The sequence below is a fragment of the Podarcis liolepis genome, assembly GCF_965112155.1.
Source record: "Podarcis liolepis genome assembly, chromosome: 9".
In the NCBI taxonomy this organism is placed as follows: Eukaryota; Metazoa; Chordata; class Lepidosauria; order Squamata; family Lacertidae; genus Podarcis; species Podarcis liolepis.
The window spans coordinates 55,240,804-55,266,534 of NC_139564.1; the positions used below are offsets into that span (position 1 = coordinate 55,240,804).

Consider the following 25,731-nt stretch of genomic DNA (forward strand, 5'->3'; position numbering starts at 1 on the left):
GACCCCTGACCATTAGGTCCAGTCGGGGACAACTCTGGGGTTGCGGTGCTCATCTCGCTTTACTGGTCGAGGGAGCCGGCATACAGTTTCCGGGTCATGTGGCCAGCAAGCCTAAGCCACATCTGGTGAACCACAGCAGCGCATGGAAATGCCGTTTACCTTCCCGCCGGAGTGGTACCTATTTATCTACTTGCACTTTGATATGCTTTCGAACTGCTAGGTTGGCAGGTACTGAACAATGGGAGCTCACCCTGTTGCGGGGATTCGAACTGCCAACCTTCTGATTGGTAAGCCTTAGGCTCTGTGGTTTAACCCACAGCGACACCCGCGCCCAAGTGGTACCCCCCTGCTAAATTCATATTTCCCCAATCCAATAAGGGAAGAAAACCCCATACAAATGTGCATGTTACTCAACTGTGGATGTACTGAAGTGCATTGTGTGGGTGGGTTTTTCCACATGGGCAGTGACGTTTCACTTAGTGGCCGTTTTATTCTTCATCAGCCAAAAGGAAAGGATGCAGCCTGCCTTTTTTCCACTGGGTGTTGCTGAAGGCATCTTCATGGTAATTCTGTTGTTAAAACAGTGCTTTTGTACAGAGCTGCGTTTGCACAAAACAGCTGTATTAAAAAGAAAAACAACATTTGCTATGCAGGGTAGGTGAGCTGCACACATGGAAACAGCAGCTCACCTACACATTCACACCTTCCAACATTTCTCAGATGAAAATATGAATGTCCTATTCCATGATAAAATTATTATTATTATTATTATTATTATTATTATTATTATTATTAATACCCCACTCGTGTGACTGATGCACCATCCATGGGCTAGTGGAAATGACAGAGACTTAGAATTAAAAAACTCCAGGCACAGGAATATTTTTTGGGTGATCAGAAAAGAGTTCACACATAAAAAAATCCACTCCTGGTTACTCTAAGCATTCTTCATTTCAGTTCTATAGTTTAGGACAAGCACTGTGAGTCCCTTTGTTGATGCTCATGGGAGTCAGGAAACCGTAGAACCAGGTCCACGGCTGGCTTATCTGGTGGGTCAGAGCTGCACAATTGCCGAATGGCAATTGTTGTTTCTGCTGCATACTGGGAGGGACAAGATTGGGGTTGTGCAAGTGCATTGGTGCAGATTGACTCTGTAGGAAGGATGACCCAGAGTCTCCAGCTTTATTGCTTAAGTGTTTTCTGTCTACTGCTAGGAATATATTTCAGCCTGTATAGTTCTGCTATATAGTTTTCCCAGTAGCGATGTTTGGAAGTGAGAACTGAACCATAAAGAAGGCTGATCGCTGAAGAATTGATGCTTTTGAATTGTAGTGCTAGAGGAGACTCTTGAGAGTCCCATGGACTGCAAGAAGATCAAACCTCTCCATTCTGAAGGAAATCAGCCGAGAGTGCTCACTGGAAGGCCAGATCCTGAAGCTGAGGCTCCAATACTTTGGCCACCTCATGAGAAGAGAAGACTCCCTGGAAAAGACCCTGATGTTGGGAAAGATGGAGGGCACAAGGAGAAGGGGACGACAGAGGACGAGAGGGTTGGACAGTGTTCTCGAAGCTAGCAACATGAGTCTGACCAAACTGTGGGAGGCAGTGGAAGACAGGACTGCCTGGTGTGCTCTGGTCCATGGGGGTCATGAAGAGTCAGACATGACTAAACAACAACAACAACAACAACAACAACAACAAAGTTCTGCCCACTGTATTTGGGAAACAGAGGTATAATATCTGAGATGATCCTGCTCCAGAGCAGTTGGCTAGAGAAGACCAGAGCTCCCTGGTCCGATGTGTGCAACACCCAATTTAAATAAAAGCAGAAGTGTGAGAGGGGTGCTATTTTAATCATATGTATTCCATTAGATTTTTGCAGGTAGGGCTATCGGTGTGGGTTACGGGTTACCCTGAAGCAAAACCTGAGCATCCTCTTAGATTTGACCAAAGAGTGTTTACAGCTTGTAAAATTCAAACAATGCGTCTGCATTAGAGCTAAAATGGGCAATAAATCTAGGTGGTGGCTGAGATTACTCATCTGGATTCCCCCAGGGGGAGGTAGCAAGGTGTTTATAGGTGTATATGTACGGAAATAAAGGACAAACTGCAATTTGAATGAGATGATGAGAGACAAAGAGCCAGGTTTGAGCTCTGGAAGGATCTCCGGGTGCTGGCTGACTCCCTCGAGAAGAGAGAAGAGAAGAGTGGTCTTTGGCTTCCTTTGGAGGGTGCTTAAACTGTGTCCCCACCTACGCTGAACTTGTATGTTTGTCAATAAATGCACACACAGCAATAGGCAACTAATCCCCCATTGACCTCCTCCCAAAGGGAAGCAAAGCTGCATGGTTAGAATTTAGCATCCATTTGCCTTGAGAGACAATGGGTTGTGCCTCAGGGGATGAAGTCAAACCACTTTGTTTGTAGCATCAAAGTGACCTCCCTGAGCAGTGTGGCTGGAGGTCCTGGGCTGCCCAGATGAGAAGATGTGGCCCAAGGGAAAGCAGAGCAAAGGTTGTGCACCAGCTTGGCTGCTGGATTTGCTGGAAGGAGGCATTCAAGGCCTCACCCAACTGTCTTAGGGACTCCACCTCAGATTTCCGTACGCTTTACTCCTTAGCCTTTTCTTCTCCTGAGCACACCCTGCAAGGCAAGTACAGTGGTACCTCAGGTTAATAACTTAATTAGTTCTGGAGGTCTGTTCTTAACCTGAAACTGTTCTTAACCTGAGGTACCACTTTAGCTAATGGGGCCTCCTGCTGCTGCCATGCCGCCACCACACAATTTCTGTCCTCATCCTGAAGCAAAGTTCTTAACCTGAGGTACTATTTCTGGGTTAGCGGAGTCTGTAACCTGAAGTGTCTGTAACCCGAGGTACCAGTGTATATGTATGCTTATATATCCCTTGTATGCATGCTATATCCTTTGTGACATACACCAGTTTTTATTTTGTGGATTCTGAGAGCCCCATTCCCGTGGCACCCACTGTTATGGCAGGATGAAGTAGCTGCAGCGAAAATACTGAGCGTTCCGCCTGAAGGGGGAAAAATGTGGCTGGGCACCCTGAGCATAAATGAAGCCACACCTAGATTTCACTGTGCGCTTTCAGGCTCTTCAATACCACAAAGATGTCAACAAGTTAGAAGGAATTCAGATAAGAGCAGCATAAATGATTTAAAAGCTGAAAGGTTTGATTTACTAGGGAGCATTAACCCAGCAAAATATGCCCAGCTTAGCCAAATGACAGCTAATGGAGTTGAGGCAGAGGAGGAATGATAAGCGTCTACAAGCATTTTGAAGACTACCCTGCCTCAAGAAAAAAAGAAAAAGAAAACCAATGCACAGAATTAGATTACTTAAGGTGATGCAAAGGATAGGAAAAATGAGGTGAAAGAAAATAGAAATAAATCCAAACTGAATGGTGGAAGGGGGAGAGAGGGCTGACAAATGAAATATTACCTGGCTGAGAAACTTAGGCTGCATACATACAATACATTTAAAACACATTTAAGGCATGCCACCCCCCCCCCCGCTGAGAATCCTGGGAAACGTAGTTTAAGGGTGCTGGGAACTGCAGCTCTGTGACCAGCAAACTATGATACCCAGCATCCTTTGGGGGAAATGTGCCTTAAATGCATGGTGTGTATCCAAAGACATGAACCTGCTTAAAGAAGAGTTGTATAGTAGAAAGAGAAAACAGGTCAATAAACAGGATATGAGAAATGTAAGGAGCAAAATGTGAAAATGGTTGATGTTGTTTAGTCGTTTAGTAGTGTCCGACTCTTAGTGACCCCATGGACCAGAGCACGCCAGGCACTCCTGTCTTCCACAGCCTCCCGCAGTTTGGTCAAACTCATGCTGGTAACTTCGAGAACACTGTCCAACCATCTCGTCCTCTGTCGTCCCCTTCTCCTTGGGCCCTCCATCTTTCCCAACATCAGGGTCTTTTCCAGGGAGTCTTCTCTTCTCATGAGGTGGACAAAGTACTGGAGCCTCAGCTTCAGGATCTGTCCTTCCAGTGAGCACTCAGGGCTGATTTCCTTCAGAATGGATAGGTTTGATTTTCTTGCAGTCCATGGGACTCTCAAGAGTCTCCTCCAGCACCAGAATTCAAAAGCATGTGAAAATGGTAGAAAGAAGCAAACGGAGAAGAGCCCTGCTGGATCAAGCCAAAAGTAGGATGGGGCATGGCAGGACGGGGTGGGCTTATCATACTCTGCCAACATGCAGATGGGCCAGGAACAGAACCTCCATGCCCAATGGCTGCCACCTGTACCACTCTCCATCCAATGATCTCAGGGTGGTTCATAACATAACAATACAGGATAAAAGCACAAAATGAATAGTTAAAGCAAAAACAAAACAAACAAAACAAAACAAAACACAACACAACAAAAACCTCCTCCCACAAGCACATTTAAAAGGCTATAGATTGTTTAATTAGCCAAAGGCATGGTTGAAGAGGGATGTTTTTGCCTGGCACTTAAAGATATATAATGAAGGCACCAGGCAAGCCTCCCTGGGGAGAGCATTCCACACACAGGGAGCCACTGCAGAAAAGGCCCGTTCTTGTGTTGCCGCCCTCCGGACCTCAGGGAGAGGGCACACAATGAAGAGTCTCAGATGATGATTGCAGAGTCTGGGTTGGTTTATAAGGGGAGAGGCAGCCCTTGAGGTATTGCAATCCCAAGCCGCTTAAGGTTACCCTGTGGCAGAGTCGCATAAAAACAGTACTCTGAGAAAGACAGGCACTGACCACAATGCCATGAGCCCACCGCAATTGGTAGATTAAAGCACACGTCCAGTGACTGTGTGTTGTGGCCTACAGAACGCTCTGGAAACCACTCATGGGTGCCTAACTACTGAAGCGAGGTAGACATGGACCTGAAAAGCATCTCCACGATCCAGGCCGTGTTCGAAACTCCCATTGTTCCAGGCACATTTTGCAACAAGGAATTTCATTAGTGCAAGAAGTTTCTGAGCTCTGAGCCTAAGATTTCAGCTAAGACTGCAGAGTGGAAGGAAAGGAGGGCCTTTTTCTGCCTCCCCACTTCCAGCTACTCTCTGAAGACTGGAGAAGAGACCTTCTTAAGAATATTATGGGGATGGTCAGGGGAAGGACTAGACCATGTGAAAAATAAACACAATATTTTAGCTGCTGCTCATTCATTTTCAGCTTTGTATTCTTGTTATAAAAAAGTGCGCCTAGACAGTCCATTGTTGCAACCATAACCTAGGTTTAAGGTGTCATTTAGCTCCTAGCTTTCATATCTCACTTTCTAACACTGGCTCCAGGCAATCGAGCAGCTTTGCAAGGAAGACGTATATAGTATGTAGAGTTTGCCTGGAAGAATTTACACAAGCCTGGTGTAAACAGATACTCCATATGTTGAGAGAAACAATGAAATTTGGTGTGGAGAGGGGTGGCGGCTGACAGGAGGGAGCAAACAAGATTGGCTAGCAGAGAAATTAAGATACATTTCAGATAGGCTGAAGCAACTCATCCCTTGTCTAAACCTTATCAGATGGTTAGGCTCTAGAGACATAAATCATCAGGCTGGAAGGGATGACAGAGGTCAACGGCCACAGAGATGCAGATCTAGATTAAAGTGCAAGAGATGCTACTATCTTCCTACAGCAACTTATTCCTCTGTCCATCAGTTATGGTCAAAGCTTATTTGAAAAATGATAAAAAAAATCCTTCCAGTAGCACCTTAAAGACCAACTAAGTTAGTTCTTGGTATGAGCTTTCGTGTGCATGCACACTTCTTGTATCTGAAGAAGTGTGCATGCACACGAAAGCTCATACCAAGAACTAACTTAGTTGGTCTTTAAGGTGCTACTGGAAGGAATTTCTTTATTTTGACTATGGCAGACCAACACGGCTACCTATCTGTAACTTGAAAAATGATGTTAGCTATATCTATACTCCAGCATTCTAAGCCATATGTCTCTGAGGGAAACTGTTTCCCATTTTCTTTATAGCAGCCTTTATAATAGTTGAAATCTGTTGACATATTCCATTTAGCTGGTGCAACACAGTGGCTAAGAGACTGTGCCTTGAACCAGGGAGACCCAAGAGCAAATCTCATCTTTATCATAGGGGCCTCAGGCAAGCCTTAATCTCTCAACTATAAAGTGAGGGTAAATAATATTTATTGGGGATAAATACTGCCTATGTATCCTGCTAGGTTGCTGTAAAAAAACCCACAACCACTCAGGTATATAGACAAATTCTCTCTCTCTCTCTCGACCGAGTGTTAAAAACAATACAGCATTAAAAATTTTAAACTTCCCTAAACAGGGGTGCCTTCAGATGTCTTTTAAAAATAGGATAGCTGCTTATTTCCTTGACATCTGATGGGAGGGCGCTCCACAGGGCGGGTGCCACTACCGAGAAGGCCCTCTGCCTGGTTCCTGGTTCCTCACTTCTTGCAATGAGAGAACCGCCAGAAGGCCCTTGGTGCTGGATCTCAGTGTCCAGGCTGAATGATGGGGGTGGTGACACTCCTTCATGTATACAGGGCCGAGGCCGTTTAGGACTTTAAAGCTCAGTACCAACACTTGGTGTTTCCAACACCAGTTGGATTATCCAGTTATCTTCATGGTGCATACTCTGGTGTATTCCTTACAACAATTATTACACCTTTGCATTGATCAGGAACCAGGATTGTTTTGCAGGCTGCATTAATATTTCTCCAGTTGCCAAGGCGAAGCCCAATATTGAAATAGAGCCACATACACAATCTTTGGCTGCATTTTTTTGTAAATGTTCGAAAGTGCTGAGCAGATGACTGGTTCAGCTGGTGTTTTGGTGCAGTGTTTTGTTTCCTTTTCCTCCACTGAATGCATAATAGAAGGAAAAATAGCTAGAGGATGTACAGGACAACCCAGGTGAATCTACCACCTGGACCGCTCCAGCATAACACTAATCATTGTCCATTTTTGGTAAAAGGAGACCTTGGAACAACAGAAGCGATTCTTTGCTTAGACAATGAGGCTAAACAAAAACAAAATGTTTGTCTGGATTGGTTTCAGAGGAGCCCGATAGAATCTTTTAAGGAATTATTCTGGGATAGGACATTTGTGTTTCTTGCAGCTTTAGATAACCATATCTGTGGACACCTTTCCCAGTGTGTGGTTTTTATCCAGTGAGCCTCGTAGAAGGGCAGCTCTACAATGTCCCTAGGCTGTTCCCATTTTGTCTAAATCCTCTCTGGTTCTAGTCAAGTCTTTGCTATGCTGTGTATCCATTTCAGTCTCTATTTTGAATGAGTACGCTATTGTTCAGCCCATACTAGTATGTCATAACAAAATCATTGTTTCCAGAAAGCGGAAAAGCACAAAAGAAGTAGGATTTTACACACAAACACACAGACAGTTATTGTGTGTGTGTGTGTGTGTGTGTGTGTGTATAGTCAACCACATGCATAGCTAAAACCTTTGCCACCACAAAGGTGAACAAGATGCACTTATTTACAGAATAATGGTAGCACCCACAAATGTTCATTTAAAACATGCATCTTCTGCCAAACTGTAGTTTGTGAAAAATGCTGGGAATTATAGCTCTGTGAGGGGCAAGCTACAATTTCCATAATTATTTGGGGGCAATCTATGTGCTTTAAATGCATGGTATGAATGTGCTTATCATTATCTGTGTTGGAGAATAAAGATTTGTTTTTGTTTTTTACCTTTCAAAAGGAAATAAACATCTTAGCAAATTATTTCTATCTTAATATTGGGAAACTACAGGTGATATGTCATGCACATCTCTTCACCACAAATGTAGTGACTTACGGTAACTTATGTGGGACTATTTTAATTATTCACAGTAGTATTCTTTATCATCTTACAGGAATCCCTGCCTAAGGATAGATCATCCTCAGTTGTTAAAATTATGATTGTAAATATCTGCAAAAAATAACAACACAAAAAACGCTACCTTGAAGGTAACTGCCTATATTAATATGATCTGCATCATATTGCACTGATGAATCTCAAAGGATGTCTCTCCTATTTCTGGAAAGGAAAGGGGGGAAGTTGTATCTCTCTAATTAGATTTAAACATTGGTAAGGAGGATAAGTAACAGAATCCCAGGAAATGAAATGATCATGCTATTTTTAGTTGCACTAGAGTGTACTTGGGCAACAAAATGTTTTCCTGTTAAGAAAACAGGACAGAGGTAAGGGAGTCATGGGAACTGGTGGAGAAAGCAACAAAAAGCATTCAAACCCAACACAGATGCAGTAAAGATTTTCCAGATGTGGAATTCTTTCCTGGGATCAAGAGAGCTAGCTTGGCTTACTTAAACGGTAACATTTAGCTTTGACCAAAAAAATAAATAAAAATAAAGTAAAAATACTCTCGCAGACTTTTAATCTATCTAAGTGTAATGGACTCTGTTCAGGTTTTAGATTCCAGCTCGCTTTATGAAAACAAGCCTGCCCATCTCAGCCCTGTGATTTCTTTTGTGTGGTATTCATTGCCTCATTAGAAATAATACTGTAGAGTACAGAGGAAATCTACCCCATTTAACAACTTTTTTCACAGCGAATACACGGCTTAGTGTTCTTCTCCACCCCACAAAGTGGATCCATGGGCTGGGTGGCTATATCAACCAACTCTGACTCCAAAGCAAGGGCAAGGAAGGCAAGAGGCGGTGGTGGTGAGAACGGGGGACAAAACAATAAAGGAATGGTGCAATGGAAGGACAGCACTGCCTCTTATCCCGAAGTCCCGGAGTGCTGAGCAGTCGCGCCGGGGCTTCGGGTAGCTCTGTGCAAGCCGCGGGAGTGCTCCCGTGGCTTGTGGAGAGCAGCCTGTTCTGGGGGCTGGGGTCGGGGGAAGCTCGGGCTGCCCCCGCCCCAGCCTTGCACCTTGGAGGGGGAAATAATTTTTTTTCTTTATTCCCCCCCAAAAAAAAACTAGGTGCGCCTTATGGGCCGGTGCGCCCTATGGGGCGAAAAATACAGTACTTGTCTTCCTAGTGCCTAACTCAGCTTATTTCGCTACACTAACTTGACCTACCCACAGACTCTATCCCAATTCACTCCCACACCAACCACCACACAACTCTCCCTTCACCCCTCCCAGAGCTGGTTTTATAGTCCCTCTGACTCCACCCCCTGGGTTCTGATTGGGTAACTTGTTTAAAGATCCCACTTCTGGCTTTGCTTACTACCATCACACTTCACCCAACAGATTGCCTCTGATGCAATATGGCCGTCAACAGAAGAAAAGTCCCCCACCCCTCATCTAAAGGGATCTGTAAATAACAACAGCACTTAAGGCAGGAAGCTCTGAGTATTATGATCTATGAGCCTGTATGCAACGCTGCCCTTGCACCAGCGTAGCAGACTTCTGACAATGCAATGGGACATCTCTTTCTGCTACTCCCCTGGATTCAACCCCCACCCCCAAATTTGCCCAAGAGCATTGGGAGAAGATTCTGGGTGTGTGGGGAAGGATGGAGGAGGAAAACACGAAAGTTATGTTACAAGAGCAGAGGCCCACAATATTTTTGTGTGAATTTCTGCTAGTAGTCACATTTTGTATGCAATGTTGCTTTATATGTACATTTTTGCAAAGCAATTTTCTGTAATGTAAAATGTGTTATTTTCACTAAAATATGCATTTTAAGGCACACTTTACACTAGTACATGCATTTTTATATACATTACTTGGCTACAGAATTGCATTGCAAATTTCGAGAAGTGCAAATTCAGAAAGATAGCTGAGTTTCGATTCTCATATTGTTTCAGAAAGTGTGAATTAGGTAAGTTCTGAACTGAATTTCCACCCCTCTCTGATTGCTGGGCTCATCTGGAGTTCATTAGAATCCAATATTATTTCCTTCCAATTTGATTGACATGCCATTTTTTGGAAAAGTTATCCACCTTTCCAGTGCTCCAGTCTCAGCTGCCAAATGCATACTTTTCTGGCATCTTTGACACACTCCAATTGCTCCAATTCTCAGCTAGGAGTTCCCATTGACATTTACTACTCAAAATAAAAAACCCACCAGGTAAGTGAAAGAGACAATTCTGCCAAACAGATATTTCAGGGGGAAATCTTGTACCGGCAAGCATTCACTCATGAAACTAGGCAATACTGAAAAGAACACAAACCCAGGGAGTTGAGAAAACTTTTAGGAGGGAGGGAGATCCAAAGGATGCTGTGAGAAGGTTCTTGCAATACATGAATATTTCACACTAGGTGAAACATGGGGAGGTGTGCACCTTGGATGCTTCTAGACTTTTTGCAGGGCCTCTTCTCAGTCTTATAAGATCCATGCCCCCAACACCTCCTTTTCTGAGAATACTTACTGGCATATGGGGTGCATGGGGTGTTATGGGAAGGGTAGTACCTCTGGTGTGTACCTCCTTTGGAAGTAGTTGACCACCTTTGGTGCCCACCCTGCACTCAGCTCTCACCTGTAGCTCCTAGAAGCTGTTAGCATGTGACAGTGGCCACACCCTGGGAATGGCTTTGGCTGGACGGCTAAACCAGGTGAGGGTAGCCGATAAGTCTCAAACACTTGGTGAGTTAGGGACTTCCTCTGCATGTGAAGACAAGCTCCAGAGTGGACAAGGCCAATAGTGGGTCCAGCAATCAAGAAGACGGTTTCTGCACATGCTGTAGAGGGAAGTGAGGGGCAGATGGGACTTGGCAGCCTGGGAAGGTAGCCCATCTAGGAGAAGAACAGCTCTGATCTGAAACCTCTGCTGCCTTGAGGGATATCTTTGAGAAGAAAAGGCTAAGGGAGTAAACCCCACACAAATCCAGAGGGGGCAGTTGGATGGTGCCTTGAATGCCTCCTTCTGGCAACTCCTGCAACCAAGCTGATGCTCTGCTTTCCTTTGGACCACTTCAGCAAGGCCAAGAGAGGGGTCTTGTTGTCTGGCCAGCCCAGATCTCCATACACACTGCCCAGGCTTGCACCCCAGGGAGGTCAATTCACTTCAGTGCTGCCAGTGTAGCACCTGGAAGAGCACTCCATTGTTTCCTGAGACAGACCGACGCCAGCAACAGTTATTGACATATGAAGCTGCTTTCTGATGAGTCAAACTGCTGGCCACTCTAGCTCACACCTGGGATTGGGAATCATTATTTTCTTTTGAGGGTTGCCTTCCATTGATGTAATCACTTGCATGCCACAAGTGGGCGGGGCCAAAGGTGAGCATGACATCCTTTATATCTTTCTCTCTCTCTCTCTCTCTCTCTCTCTCTCTCTCTCTCTCTGCTAACCCCTTTACTATTTGTTCTCTCCTTGCCACCTGCATGAAATTAGGTCAAGGACTACAGGTTGTCCATCTATAGTCTTCATTGACTGGCAGAGCTCTCCAGCATCTCAGACAGGAGTCTTTCCCCAGCCCTTTGCCAGAGGCCAAACCGGGAATTTCTCACAGGCAATGGACGTCCTTTGAGACTGAGCTATGGCTGGCAGTACTGCAGCTATGGGTAGGCATCCATTGCAATTGTCACAACATGAACCTACATGCCATCTTTAACTTAACCCAGGTCCTACGTAAACCAAAGAAGGATTTGTCGTTCATATGTGTATTCCCAAAACATTCCCCAACACCATGTTGAACCTGAGGGCATGTACATATTTTCATTTTACCTAGTGCTAGCTGTTACGTCACTGCTTTGGACAAGGAAGCATATTCATATTTCTAGTCAGGGGAGAAGAAATTTGGCAAACAGTATTTCCAAATCTGGGCTCTGGGCAATACAGAACTGCATTCTTCTTGTCCTGATTATTGCTTTAGCACTGAATGACAAGAAGGACATAGGCTTCCTTCTTCCAAGCAAGCAGAGGATGAAAACATTCTGAACACACAGAGATGCCCTAGAGGACCATCTGGATTTGATGGAGAAACGTAGCTGAGAATATTCCCAGGCCAACAATGACCACCAGGCACAATTCTCAGTAATGAGCGTGCATGAATGTAGAACACAAGCCGGCTTCTGTTCAGTGTACAGCACTCAGGCAGAAAGCTTCAAAGACAAGACAGCGTGGTACATCAAAGGTAGTTCTCCTGGTAGCAATTATTGCCTTCCTTGCATTGAACAAACCTTGTTAGACTCCTGGGAGAACTCTGGGTGCATGAAAAAGGAGGACAGCATAACTGATGGTAGAGAAGGAGAAGCCCCACCTCTCAACTTGATTCGGCAATGCAGTTATGACGGGTACCTTCCCAAACAGAGTCAGTAGCCCAGGTCATATGCTGATTTATGTATTAAAACAATTGTTACACTTGCTTGCCCTGTTTTGCTGAAAAGCCCCTCCTAATGATCATGGGAAGCAGTTAGGCAGAGAAGGGTCATATAGCCACACCAACATGTAAAAACACATTTTAAAACAAATGGCTTCCCCCAAAGAATCCTGAGAGCTGTGGTTTGTCAACGCTGCTGAGAAGTGTGACTTTGTGAGGGGTGAATTACAGCTCCCAGGAATTTCTTTTTTTGGGGGGGGTGTACTTTAAAGGTGTGGTGTGGATGAGACCTACGTTGTATATAAGCCTGTGAAATAAATAAATAAATAAATAAATAAATAAATAAATAAATAAATGCAAACCATCTCACCGAAAGGCCAACAGAATGCTTGCATTTCTATGCATAACCTATATTCACAGCCTTTTCAATGCAGTGGGCAAACAAACAAGATTTTAACCACACATCAAAGACAGTACTTTGTCAATGCTTTGAGAAGAGCATTGCTCAGCTAAAAGGCATTTTGCCTCTCTCCCAAATAGTGGATTCTTCTAGGGACTGCCCATTGTTTATGTAACACATCTGCACCTCACTTTTTCTGTGAAGACCTCAGGGCAGCATATCCGGGTCTGCCACATTTTATCCTCCTAATAGCATACAGTGATTTAACTATGACTTGCTCTGAGCATGGGTGGGAATCTGTGGCCTAGCTGGTGTTGTGGGACTGCAAATCCCATCAGCTGCAGCCAACATGACCAATGGTCAGAGCTCATGGATTTGGTTGTCCATCACAGCTGGAGGGCTATCACAGGTTAGCCACCCCTGGCCTAAAACCTCCAAATAAGCTTCAGTCCAGGACTCCCTGATCCTAGTCCTCTGCACAGAGACATAACAGCATGGGTGATGATGTTTCTGTGGTTGCTGCCATGGCAGCCCAAGTCTGAGAAAGAAGTGCTTGATGCCTTTTTGACAGGGATGCATCTAAGTAATGTTAAGGGTCCTATGGGGGGGCCCCCCCTGTTGTCTGCATTACTTCCATTGTGAAGCACAATGCCCTTCCATACTTCATAATAATAATAATAATAATAATAATAATAATAATAATAAATTTTATTTATATCCCGCCCTCCCCAGCTGAGCCGGGCTCAGGGCGGCTAACAACAATCAAATAAACAATCAAATAATCATACATTCTAAAAATATTTCATTATAAAAATTAGTTAAAATCAAATTGATGGCAACCGATTAAGCAAAATTCAGTGCAGGTTGCCAGAGGAGGGAGTCAGGCTGCGCCCTGACCAAAGGCCTGGCGGAACAACTCTGTCTTGCAGGCCCTGCGGAAAGATGTCAGGTCCCGCAGGGCCCTAGTCTCTTGTGACAGAGCATTCCACCAGGTTGGAGCCGCAGCCGAGAAGGCTCTGGCTCTAGTTGAGGCCAGCCTAACCTCTCTGAGGCCTGGGACCTTGAGGATGTTATTATTTGCAGACCGTAGGCTTCTCTGTGGGGCATACCAGGAGAGGCGGTCCCGTAGGTACGAGGGTCCTAGGCCGTATAGGGCTTTAAAGGTTAAAACCAGCACCTTGAACCTGATCCTGTACTCCACCGGGAGCCAGTGCAGCTGGTATAGTACCGAATGAATGTGATCTCGCAGCGAAGACCCCATAAGGAGTCTCGCCGCGGCATTCTGCACCCGCTGGAGTTTCTGGGTCAGTCTCAAGGGCAGCCCCACGTAGAGCGAGTTACAATAATCCAGTCTGGAGGTGACCGTCGCATGGATCACAGTGGCTAGGTCAGGGCGAGAGAGATAAGGGGCCAACTGCTTAGCTTGGCGGAGATGGAAAAATGCCGCCTTTGTTATAGCTGTAATCTGCGCCTCCATAGAGAGGGAGGTATCGAAGATTACACCCAAACTCTTAACGGACGGTGCTGGCACTAATTGCACCCCCACAAGAGATGGGAGTTGCCCCCTCGATCCCATATCATCCCGCCCCAGCCAGAGGACCTCTGTCTTCGAAGGATTTAACTTCAACCGGCTCCCACGTAACCATCCAGCCACAGCTTCCAGACATCTGGTCGGTGTGTCTGGGGCCGAGTTAGGATGGCCATCCATCAACAGATAGAGTTGGGTGTCATCAGCATACTGATGGCAACCCAGCCCAAAACTCCGGACAAGCTGGGCGAGGGGGCGCATAAAGATGTTAAAAAGCATCGGGGAGAGAATCGCACCCTGAGGCACTCCACACACCAAGGAGTGACGCGATGACAATTCCCCCCCAAGCGCCACCCTCTGTCCCCGATCAGAGAGAAACGAGCGCAGCCATTGAAGGACTGTGCCCTGGATCCCCACGTCGGCAAGGCGGTGGTCCAGGAGTTCGTGGTCGACCATGTCAAAGGCTGCTGACAGATCTAGAAGAATCAGCAGCCCTGACCCGCCTCGATCCAGCTGCCTGCGGAGATCATCTGTTAGGGCGACCAGAGCCGTCTCAGTCCCATGACCAGCACGGAAGCCGGACTGGAATGGATCCAAAGCAGATGTTTCATCCAGAAACCTAACTGTGGCTACATTGGCCAGCTGTAATCCCAGTTGCATAGGAGCCAACTCCTAGGGCTATGGGGGCTTTGGTCCCCATAATAAAGGGGGTCGGCCCCCCCACAAAGTTGATGGGCATTCCCATTCAAATGGTGTGTGCGCACTGCATCATATGATCAATTATGCGGGGTGGGGCTTACCTGGGCCCCCACAATATTTTGTTCAAGTTGGTGCCCCTGCCCAGTGCCCTCTGGCCTGCCCATGCCAGCCAAGGTGCTGCTGCAGAGCCTGTTTGCCACTGTCCTCCTCATCTGCCACTCTCCTTCAGCCAAAGCAAAGCCCTCTAGGTCCCTCTGTCCACTTTCTTTACGAAGCAGGAAGTCACAGAGACGCAGCAAACCTGCCTATGACTTCAGGGCCGTCAACCCAACTTGACAGCTCATGCTGGCTCACTGGGAAAGCCCCCTCCATGGATCAGACTCAATCTGAAGGAAGATGAGATAAGGGAGGGGAGAGCAAGCGAGCTAATCTTTTCAATCAAAGCCTATCTGGATTGTTGACATGGAATGCTCATGCAGTGTGGTTTTTTGCCTAACAGACACTGTATTAAACTGGAGGGGCATTTATTGGTTTCACCAACAGGCTTAAAAAAAGCAGCAGCAGGGAATTCACTGAAAGACAGAACCCTTAAAACTTTCTCCTCTTCCTTAAAAAAGACAGGAAGGCTGACACGCTCCCTAACATGAACTGTTAACTGGGAACTATGGTCGTCATCACGCTTTCTCCCAGCCCATAAATGCCAATGGAGCAACCAAATGCAATAATATGTCCATTAAAATTTATTGGCGTTTGGCAGTCACCCATGCAGTTCAGGAAGCAATGCTGGGACTGCTTTTGCAGAGTGACAAGTTGGAAAGGTTGAAAATGCTCATTTGACAGAGAAGTGCTGGTCAGGCTAGCAGGTCGATCACCTCATAGCTGAAAGCCAAAACCAATGGAAGTCAGTTCACATAATAGCGGAGTTATGCATTCATGGGGAGCGGGGAAGACTCCCAATAACCCTAAATTTAGTAAGGGGGTGGGAATACTTCATAGAGACGTGACAGTCTCCACCAGAGGCACAGCGTGGGGCCCTGGGGTACACATTTTTGAGGGGGTGCAATCAGATGCCCCCACGACAGGCAGCTGAGGCGCAGAGACAGGCAGGATGGTTTAGTGGGCAGGTGGATGGAGGCAGGCTCCGTTCACCCTCCGTGTGGGCTTGGAAGCACCCCTCTGGTGTGGCCCACCCCAGCTGCCCAGTCCACCAGGAGGGCGCAACCATTTCCCCACCCCGGGCACTGACAACCCATGTTACGCCACTGGTCTCCACTGTGCCTCATTCCCAGGGAACACAAACCCTGGTTAAGGGCCAAGACCCCTAGAATCTTGTTACTGCTCAGCAGAGATTGGGGTGGCCGGTAACAGTATCGAAAACTAGGAGAAGTGGGAAAGGATCTTCTTCTTCTTTTTGGCAAGGAAATGCATACAGTCGTACCTCATTTTGCAGCTGGGATCTGTTCCGGAGCCCTGGCCGCTAGCTCAAAAGGATGCAGGGCAAAGTGCTGCGTCTGCGCATGTTCATGGAGCAGTTTGCGCTTCTGCGCATGCATGAAGTGTGATTTAGTGCTTCTGCACATGTGCGAGCGGCAAACCCAGAAGTAGCCCGTTCCGGTACTTTCGGGTTTGCCATGGACGTTCACCGGAATGGGTGCTAGAGAAGGCAGACATTCGCAGAGGTTTTACTGTATATGTTTTGTGTCTCTTGCAGACATGCAAGACCTGAAGTGCTCTTAAAAATAACAAAGTGTGATTGCATTGCTTATACATTTGTAGTCCATTGAAGCTTTTTGTAGATATTAGCACTATGCATGGAGGTGTAGCATATGGAGGGGGAACAGCACTGTGCCTCCTGGCTCCACACAGATGTAATGCTGCAGTGGCATGTGATATGGGGCTAATGCTGTGTCACTTCATCTCTGCACCGGTGAATGAAGTGCCATCACTGTTGGGAGGGCACCACTGTTCTGCCCCCTCATGCACTGCTGCTGCTGTTGTTATGTGGCTCCATATTGAACATGTGCATGTTGATCAAAGACTTCTTCAAAGAGGAAGTCTGATTTAATTGCTAGACTGCCTTTGTGGACCAAGTCTTTTCAAGGTAGCATATAAACATTAAAATATCATCATCATAATCAATTCTAAAATTACAAAAAAAACATTTAAAAATATACTACAGCTAGCCAAAAGCACTTATCACAAGCCAGAGCAATACAACTACACTATATCCAATAAATATGCCTGGCTATTTGCCCTAGTTGTTCCACATCTGTACTCTGGGCTGGGGTAAAAGCAACTGAGGAAGAACCGAGGCTGACTGAAGTCTTAATTTTCTGTCTCTTTATGAAGATGTGTACATTTGTGCTTAGCTCCTTCTGAGAGAAAAGGCATTTTTTATTTATTTAGCAGAATCCCTTGCATTTTCCGTGCCTGCTTAAAGAAGATAACTTCTTTAAAGAATAAATCAGCTCTTTTGGCGATATCTGAAAATACTGTGGATGCAGAACGCTTGTGATTCTTACCAACCTTACAAGCCAAAATCGACTGGAAGAAGGAAAAAGGACAGGGAATTTAATCAAAATACTTTTGTAAAAGCTATCGCAGCCTTTAAGGCTTTCTTACGAGAGTTCCACTTAGATCAAAGTTTAAAGCATTCTGGCTCACCAGGCAGTTTTTTAAAAAGCATCTTGTTTACTGACAGAGGAGCATGTCGGCAGTGACTTTTAAAAGGCCTTCCTGCTGAGAGCTCACACACTGCGGCTTGACCCATCTTGTCATCACTCAGTCACTTTATAGTCTTCAGTTCCTCTCACCATCTGGTGGCATCGTGAGGATCATACAGTGCCTGATGCTGCAATCAGAGACTAGAAGAAGCTTCCAACAGCTAAGGATCCCTTTTAATTGCCTCTGTATTTTTCTACTTGCAGATCAAAGGTGTCACAGAAAATTACTAGTTCAAGATGCTGGTGTCTACTGAGAACCCGTGTAGGGCAGCAGATGGACTTGGGTTGGGGAGCTTAAGTTTGAATCCATGGTCAGCCATGAAGCTCATTGGGTGGTCTTGTGGAAGTCTCTATCTACTAGATGTCACCCAGCTCCAGTTAATAATAAAATGTACACTGCTCCAAGATCTTTGCAAGGAAAGGCAGGGAACTGCTATTGTGGTAAACAAGGAGGTTACCAAAATATCCTTTTATGAAAAAAAACGGCAACATCTTACAGAATCGTCTAGCCTTGTAGATACAATGAACAATGTAGTAACCAACAAAACGAGTCAAAACAGACATGAGTTACTGTTATCCTACGTTATCCACAGACTGGGCACTTTCAGAATGTTACTGTTTCCAAAGGGATTCAATCACATACCAAGCAGATTCACTGCAAGTAAAGCCGATTTAGTACTCATGTACAACAAGCTTGCTTTTCTTCATAAAATCAGACTTTTTGCAAGAAGGGAAGTGTTGGGAAAATGCATTAGACAACAATTGCTTGAGGCAACAAACGTCATATAACTTCCCACAAACAAATCAGAAGAAACAGTCAACATCATCTAGCTTATCCACACATTTTGTGCAAACAAATCAGGATGAACGCTCAATGAACAAAGAGGGAAAGAGATGGAATATGAAAAGCTTGGGGTCCTCTAAATTTAGGGTCTAAAATATTGCGTACAACATTGTGGAGAATAGACCCTGATCACAAACAGTTGCCATCCAGCCTTCTGAAAGTGTGTGCCAATCTTTTTCACCGTTGATTCCCCCTCGCCTGCCACATCAGGCGAAAGCACCGAAGTACTAAGCCACCAGCCAACCAAATAATATCAAAGACTGACCAATAAGAAAGCAAGATCCTAGTATATAATTTTTTTGCAGCAACCATATTGCCTCTTATCATACCAGTTTAACAAAACCGTTCATGTTGTGAACTTTTCACAAATCTTTGCTACAATCAGACGCTACTTCCCCCCCCTGGCATGGGAATAACAGTGCTGGTGATGAACACCCTGCAGTTGTACAATATTATTTCTTGGGTTTCTTGTTTTGCACCACCTGCTGAAATTTCAGCTCAGCTCTTTTCAGGACAATATGCAAACCAATGTTGTACAAAAATTAAGTTAGGGGCAGAGACCAAAAGAAAACAAAAACCAACGGGGGGACCCGTCATTCACTCACCGGCCTTCTCCTTTTCTGTAAAAATTGGCATGGCCTGCAAAGGAAGGAAAAGATGTTACATTTCTAAAAGCAAAATTTTAAAAAAAATGGAGTTGAAAGATCACACATGCATCTCTGCCTCTCAGTATTCTTTCAGACATCCATATGAGATAAAATGAACACAGTTGCTGGTTAGGAGTGACATCATGAGGCAGTCTCTGCTCACCACCCACGCATGTTCATTAGTTCATATGGGTCCCCCCTCCCCCCAATCTATAACAATACCTTCGCCTGCTTATTTCTCTGCCTGCAGCTCCCTGTTCGTCCATCTAGCCTGGCAGAAGCTCTCCAGGGTCTCAAGCAGAGATCTTTCACTTCACTTGATACCTGATCTTTCCCCAGCTGGATCTGCCAAGGCCTGAACCTGAGACTTTGTGATTGCAAAACGTGTGCTCCACCACAGAGCGATGGTTTGCCCCCATCCCCCCCCCCCCGGACATCTCATAAGAGCACACAAGCAAACAAACCAATGTGCAAAAAAAACCCTTTAAAAAGCTTTATTTTCTCTTTCTCAAAGCCCTCCTGCGCAAATGTGTCTGCTAACGAAGCTAAAATATTGCACATGATGGGGCACCATTGTTCTGCATGTGGCAGCCCAAGAAAATATATATATACAGCTGTGCTAGACAACAGTGATTTATAATGGCGTAGATGCTTCTTCTCTCCCAATAAGTGGATTAGCATCTGAAGAAGAGCAGATTTCTCTCTCCCCCATAGTTTCTCTCCAATGAGTCATTACCAGATTTTGCTCCCATGTCCTCAGCTGCACCAAAACATGACATTCACGAATTCACATTGGCCAATGTCTGTGATATGTATGCTTACTTGAATGTAAGTCCCACTGTTTCCAGTAGGACTTACTTCTAGGTAAGTGGATGCAGGACTGCAGTCTTAAATTCTTTCTTTGTATTACAACATAAAAAAGTATGGAAACCATAGTAATTTAGCTCAAAGCTATACTATTTTGAGCATACTCTAAAACTGACACACAACAGAAGCTGATTCCAGGAACTTCCTACTCAATAGTCCATATAAACCATGGAAGGCGAATTTATGGCCCTCTAAATATTTTTGGACTCCCAACTCATGGCAAATGGAGAGTTGTTGGTCTCCCACAGGGTTCTCCAGTCCTGCCATAGACAAATGGATCGAGATAGGTTAACAAATCAGTTCCTAAAGTGAAGCAGGATAGATTACAAATCTAGAACCTGTTGAAGCAAGGCAAGAAGTGACAGGGGAAAGAGCCTTTTCTGTGGTGGCGCCCCACTTGTGGAACTTTCCAGACACCTGGTGCCATGTCTTTAATTCCTTTAGCATCAGGCAAAAACTTAATTGTTTAAAATATACTCAGCCTTTTTCAGTTCCATCTGCATTTACCAGTAAGTTGCTGCCATTTACTTCTTTGAGTCTCTGCTTTAGTGTTTTACTGATATTTTATATTTTATTGTTTCATTGTTTTAAAATGGGAGTTGCTCCCAGTTTGTGAGGGATGTAAGTACATAAGTAAGTAAAAGAAAATACAGAATTGCTGGAAGATACCTGCTGCATTTTAACCTCTGAAGCGGAACAGTTTCTATATTGCTCTGAGATTGAAGGAAGAATGGGGGAGATTAAAAAAACCACACACCTCCTGGTGATGTATTTATAGTTTTGGGACTAATATAGTCCTACCCTCTATATTTGACAAAGGTGGGGTTAGCACATTGGGACACAGAAAGCTGAATGGATTATTTGTGCGGATGTTGCAGATCTCTGCCCCACACCACAGCAGTGTGAGGTAGGGAACCTAAATATTTTACTTTATGGGCAAAAGATCACACTCTCTGGGGCTGCTAATCCATTTAAATTTTCCCATTATAAAACAAGACACATTGTAAACTGAGCAAAACTCTGAAACACTTCTGCATGTCATTCAGACTCCTTTGGGTGACAGATCATCGCCCAGATACTATGTGTTAAGTTGTGGGTGAACATATCAGACAACACAGCGATTCTTCAAACAGCTCTTGTTTATTCAGAGGCCAGAACAGAACTGAGCTGAAGGGCTCAGTCAGCCTGCTTTTATAGAGCTCCAGTACAACGTTACTGTAGCAACTTTCTAAAACTATCCAATCACTTTTGATCCTTCATTTGCATAACTATCTACAGTATCCCCCTGCTGGCCCAGGGTGAGAACTTCAGTACATAACACTATGCCTATGCATTTAAAGCAGGAATAGGAAGCCCCGGGCAGCATGGTTAATGGTTAGAGTTAATGAGGGTTGTAGTCCAGAAATGTCTGGTGGGCTACAGGTGCCCCATGAGACAAAATGCAGCCACAACAACTCTGGTTTTTCTTCATTTGCCTCTTCACTGGCTTATCAATTAAGCGGAGAGCACAAAATTTGTGTCACACATTACAGTGCACAGAAGAGCAGACACTGGGCTGCAATTTTCAGTAGCTACCACATGTCTTGAGTACAGTCTAATTTTGCCCTCAGGGGCATGTAGGCCTCCCACCGTACATCTTATGAAAACTTTTTTTGTTGTTGTTCCTTTGAAATTCCCCTGCTATTTCGCAAAAACTGCCAAATTTGACCTTGACATTTCCAGTCAATAAACCAATTTATTGAACCAGTCGAGGTCAGAAGGTCTGAGCATGAAACACAGAAAATAAGATAGTATATTGCGTCATTTAGACAAAGCAAATGAAATGTCAAAAAGATCAACTATTCAAACATTTGTTGAAATGACAACATGTTACTCCCTTCTCTGGCCCATATGGACTTTCCTTAAGAACTAAGAATATCAACCAAACTATTGGATAAGTATTATTTCCCTTAAAAACACAATAAGGAGTGAAAACATATTATTCCATCACTTTTTCAGGCAACCAAGCCCCATAAAACTTAAGGGCTTTTTTTGTGTGGGGAAGGGGTTGCTAACATACTATCAACCCAGCAGGATAACATGCCTTACTGTAACTTATGAAAAATGCTTGCAGCTAAAACATAGCTTTGAATTCACTATGGACCTTCCTCGATAGTTTCCATATGCTTTAAATTAAATGCATTCCCAGGAAGTGATTTAACATTTTTGGCAAAAGAGCAATTAAATGGGATTTTCCTGCTCAGCCAGATGGGTCCAGTGCAACTTCGCATTATTCCAAACTCCTGATGAAACAAAAGAACTGCACTAATAACTTCCACATGATCAAATTATACACTTTTGTTTAAAAGAATCTCCTTCTAGATCTTTTCTATTTCACACATGTGACACTGAAACTCAAAACAGAATTACTAATTATGTCGTCACTATTTAAAACCGCTCGTTCTTATTTGTTCATATCTGTTGCAGTTAGCTAACACCACACAGTAACTATTAGGGTAGTTAACCATTTTTTAAATAATAAAAAAATAGTTCATTAATCGTCCGGCCATTTAACGAAATACAGTCGTACCTTGCACCCCATGCAAGTCTAATATTTTGGCTCCCGAACGCCACAAACCCAGAAGTGAGTGTTCTGGTTTTTTAACATTCTTTGGAACACAAACATCCAAAGCAGTTTCTGCAGCTTCCGATTGGCTGCAGGAGCTTCCAACATGTGCCATTTCCCTCCTCGGCCACTGTCACAACGAGGCCAGTCACTGCAAAGCTCGATGAGGCCCAGTGAGGCTCCTGATACACTTCCTGAAGCCGGTGCCAAACTGGAAGAGCACTTCTGGAAGTGCTGCCTGGCTTCCTGAAGCACGTCAATGGGAGCAGAGGGCCTCCAGGCCTCAGCAGAGGTCTGGCGGAGGCCTTGCAAAGCTGGCGTTCCCTGGCAGAGACCTGGCAGAAGCGGAAGCAGAGGAAGTGGGATATCACAGATTGATCTAAGAAGCTGGGGTGGCTTCTGTCAATCAGCGATGTCCTGGGGAAATTGAGGTTATTGGATGTGAAACCCATTAACTTTTTAAAACCACAAATGTTCTGATTTGTTCTTGTCCTGCTTTTGTTGTCCCTCCAGACAGCAATAATGCAGTAGCACCGCAGAAGAAATTGAAGCAGAATCAACCCACCACTAACATGCTATTATTGTGTCAAGACCATGCTGCAGAACATACACTAGGCTTGCCATATGTCAGGAAAATTCCTGAGATACCCTGGTTTACAGGTGTAAAAATGGCGCCGGGGGGAATTTTGCTGAATCGGCAAAATGTTAGGGGAAAGCTGGATGTATGGCAATGGAAAAAGCCGCTGAAACAGCCCAAAAAGCTTAAAATCACTAATTTTGGGTCAGGTTTCCAAAAAAAGCTTAACAACTTTGCAGGTGTCAGGAACCCTAAGCATACCTTCAATGGAACACCAGTCTGATGGCCCCATAGGCAACTCTATTGTGGAAATGCAGTTCAGATGGCCATCTTCAGTGCACACCTTGAATTATTGCATATGACATATAGAAACTGAGCAGGCCTAACCTTTCTGAGATGGCATCATCACCATGCGGGATAAACCTGCATCTTATTTTATTTTTGCCTGCCATGCAGCTATTAAGAAGCTCTGCTTCCTCCAGAAAGTATTCATCACACAGCTGAGGCAGTCCTATCTATCGTTTCACCTGCTTCCCAGCCAAAGAGGTCCCTGAAGCAAAGTACAGACAATAAAAATGATAAAAACAAGATCATAAAACAAGAACTAAAGGCATGATAAAGCAGAGCCAAGCTTAAAACCCAACTGGCTGAAACGGAATATTTAAGTCATAAAAGCCTTCCTAAAACAGAAGGCTTTTTCTTAGCCTCAGTGCTCAGGCCACCTGCGAGAGCACAAAACACCACAGAGTTTACCACCTGCAATGCCTCTAATGAGCTGTTAAGAAAGCCTTAACAGTGGTCCTTAGACATGAGAGTTTGTGCATACCCTCCAACACTTGTTCAATGAAAATAGGGACGTCCGGTTGTTGTTGTTGTTGCTGTTGCTGTAGTAGTAGTAGTAGTAGTAGTAGTAGTAGTATTTATACCCACCCATCTGAATCTGACTGAGTTTCTCCAGCAACTCTGGGCAGCTTCCAACATCAGATTTATGTTGATGTAATTGCCAAGACAAGGGATACAGGTGGCACTGTGGGTTAAACCACAGAGCCTAGAACTTGCCGATCAGAAGGTCAGCGGTTTGAATCCCCGCGACGAGGTGCGCTCCTGTTGCTCGGTCCCTGCTCCTGCCAACCTAGCAGTTCAAAAGCACGTCAAAGTGCAAGTAGTTAAATAGGTACCGCTCTGGCGGGAAGGTAAACGGCGTTTCCAGGCGCTGCTCTGGTTCGCCAGAAGCGGCTTAGTCATGCTGGCCACATGACCCGGAAGCTGTACACCGGCTTCCTCGGCCAATAAAGCAAGATGAGTACCGCAACCCCAGAGTCAGTCATGACTGGACGTAATGGTCAGGGGTCCCTTTACCTTTTAATTGCCAAGACCTCCCCCCCACCACAAAGAATTCTGTGATTAATTGTTTGCCTCTCTTTAGAGATTCCCCCAACCCACCCATTTCCATGAAGAGGCATTCCTTGAGATCTCCAGAGACCAGAGCATTTATGGTCAAAAGGTTAAAAAAACCACTTTGAACTGGACCAAGAAACTTACTGGTACCCAGTACAATTACTTGAGAACTGGAGTTAGGTGTTAGCTATGTCAGCAACACAGCTGCAACATTTTGGACATACAGTAGTTGCTGAATACATTCCAGTAGGTTGCCCACGCTGACTGAATTGCAGTAGTCTAGCATTTACCTGAGCGTTCCTTACAGCAGCTTTGTCTGCATTGTCAAAGGACAAAGTCAGCATATGGAAGTCAGAAAAGTAATTGCTGGCCAGAATGAAGCAGCAAAGATGGACTGGGGAGGGGCCAGAGGCATAGCTCCGTGGCAGATTATCTGTATTGCCTGCAGGTTCAATCCTCGCCATCTCCAGGTAAGGGTTGGGCAGTACCCAAGTCTGAAACCCTGGTGAGCTTCTGGCAGTCACTGTAGACAATACTGAGCTAGATGAACCAATGGTCTGACTCAGGCCCCATCTACTTTATACTTTCAAAGCACTAAGGTAAAGGTAAAGGACCATTAGGTCCAGTCGTGGCCGACTCTGGGGTTGCGGCGCTCATCTCGCTTTATTGGCCGAGGGAGCCAGCATACGGCTTCCGGGTCATGTGGCCAGCATGACTCAGCGGCTTCTGGCAAACCAGGGCACACGGAAATGCCATTTACCTTCCCGCTGCAGCAGTACCTATTTATCTACTCGCACTGGTGTGCTTTTGAACTGCTAGGTTGACAGGAGCAGGGACCGAGCAACGGGAGCTCACCCCGTCGCGGAGATTCGAACCGCTGACCTTCTGATCGGCAAGTCCTAGGCTTTGTGGTTTAACCCACAGCGCCACCCGCGTCATACCCCTATTCATCGCACAAAGCTACAATTTAGCAGCCAATCCCTCTCCCTAGGGAACTTGGAAAATTAAAGCTCTATGAGGGAAACAGGGATCTCCCAGCAAGTTACAGCACCCTTAACAAACTACACTTCCCAGGGTCCTTTGGGGGAAGCCATGGCTGTATTAAATTGTGTAATACTGCTTTAAATGTAGAGATGCAAGCTGCATAGAAGGCTATGTTCCCTATAAGTCATGTAGGAGTAATGAACCTTATAGGGGGCGCTTTACACTAGCCATCTAATAAAG

General features: G+C 45.0%; 1 protein-coding gene across 8 annotated transcripts in view; it reads right to left on the reverse strand.

Moving 5' to 3' along the window:
* DLC1 (DLC1 Rho GTPase activating protein) overlaps positions 1–25,731 on the reverse strand; it is a 264,082-nt gene that overhangs the window by 143,379 nt on the left and 94,972 nt on the right. For all 8 annotated transcript variants that reach the window (XM_083459741.1, XM_083459739.1, XM_083459737.1 and 5 more), the window contains one exon: positions 19,019–19,052. In XM_083459741.1, coding sequence (XP_083315867.1) covers positions 19,019–19,052 — 34 coding nt within the window. The remainder of the gene's footprint in view (positions 1–19,018; positions 19,053–25,731) is intronic.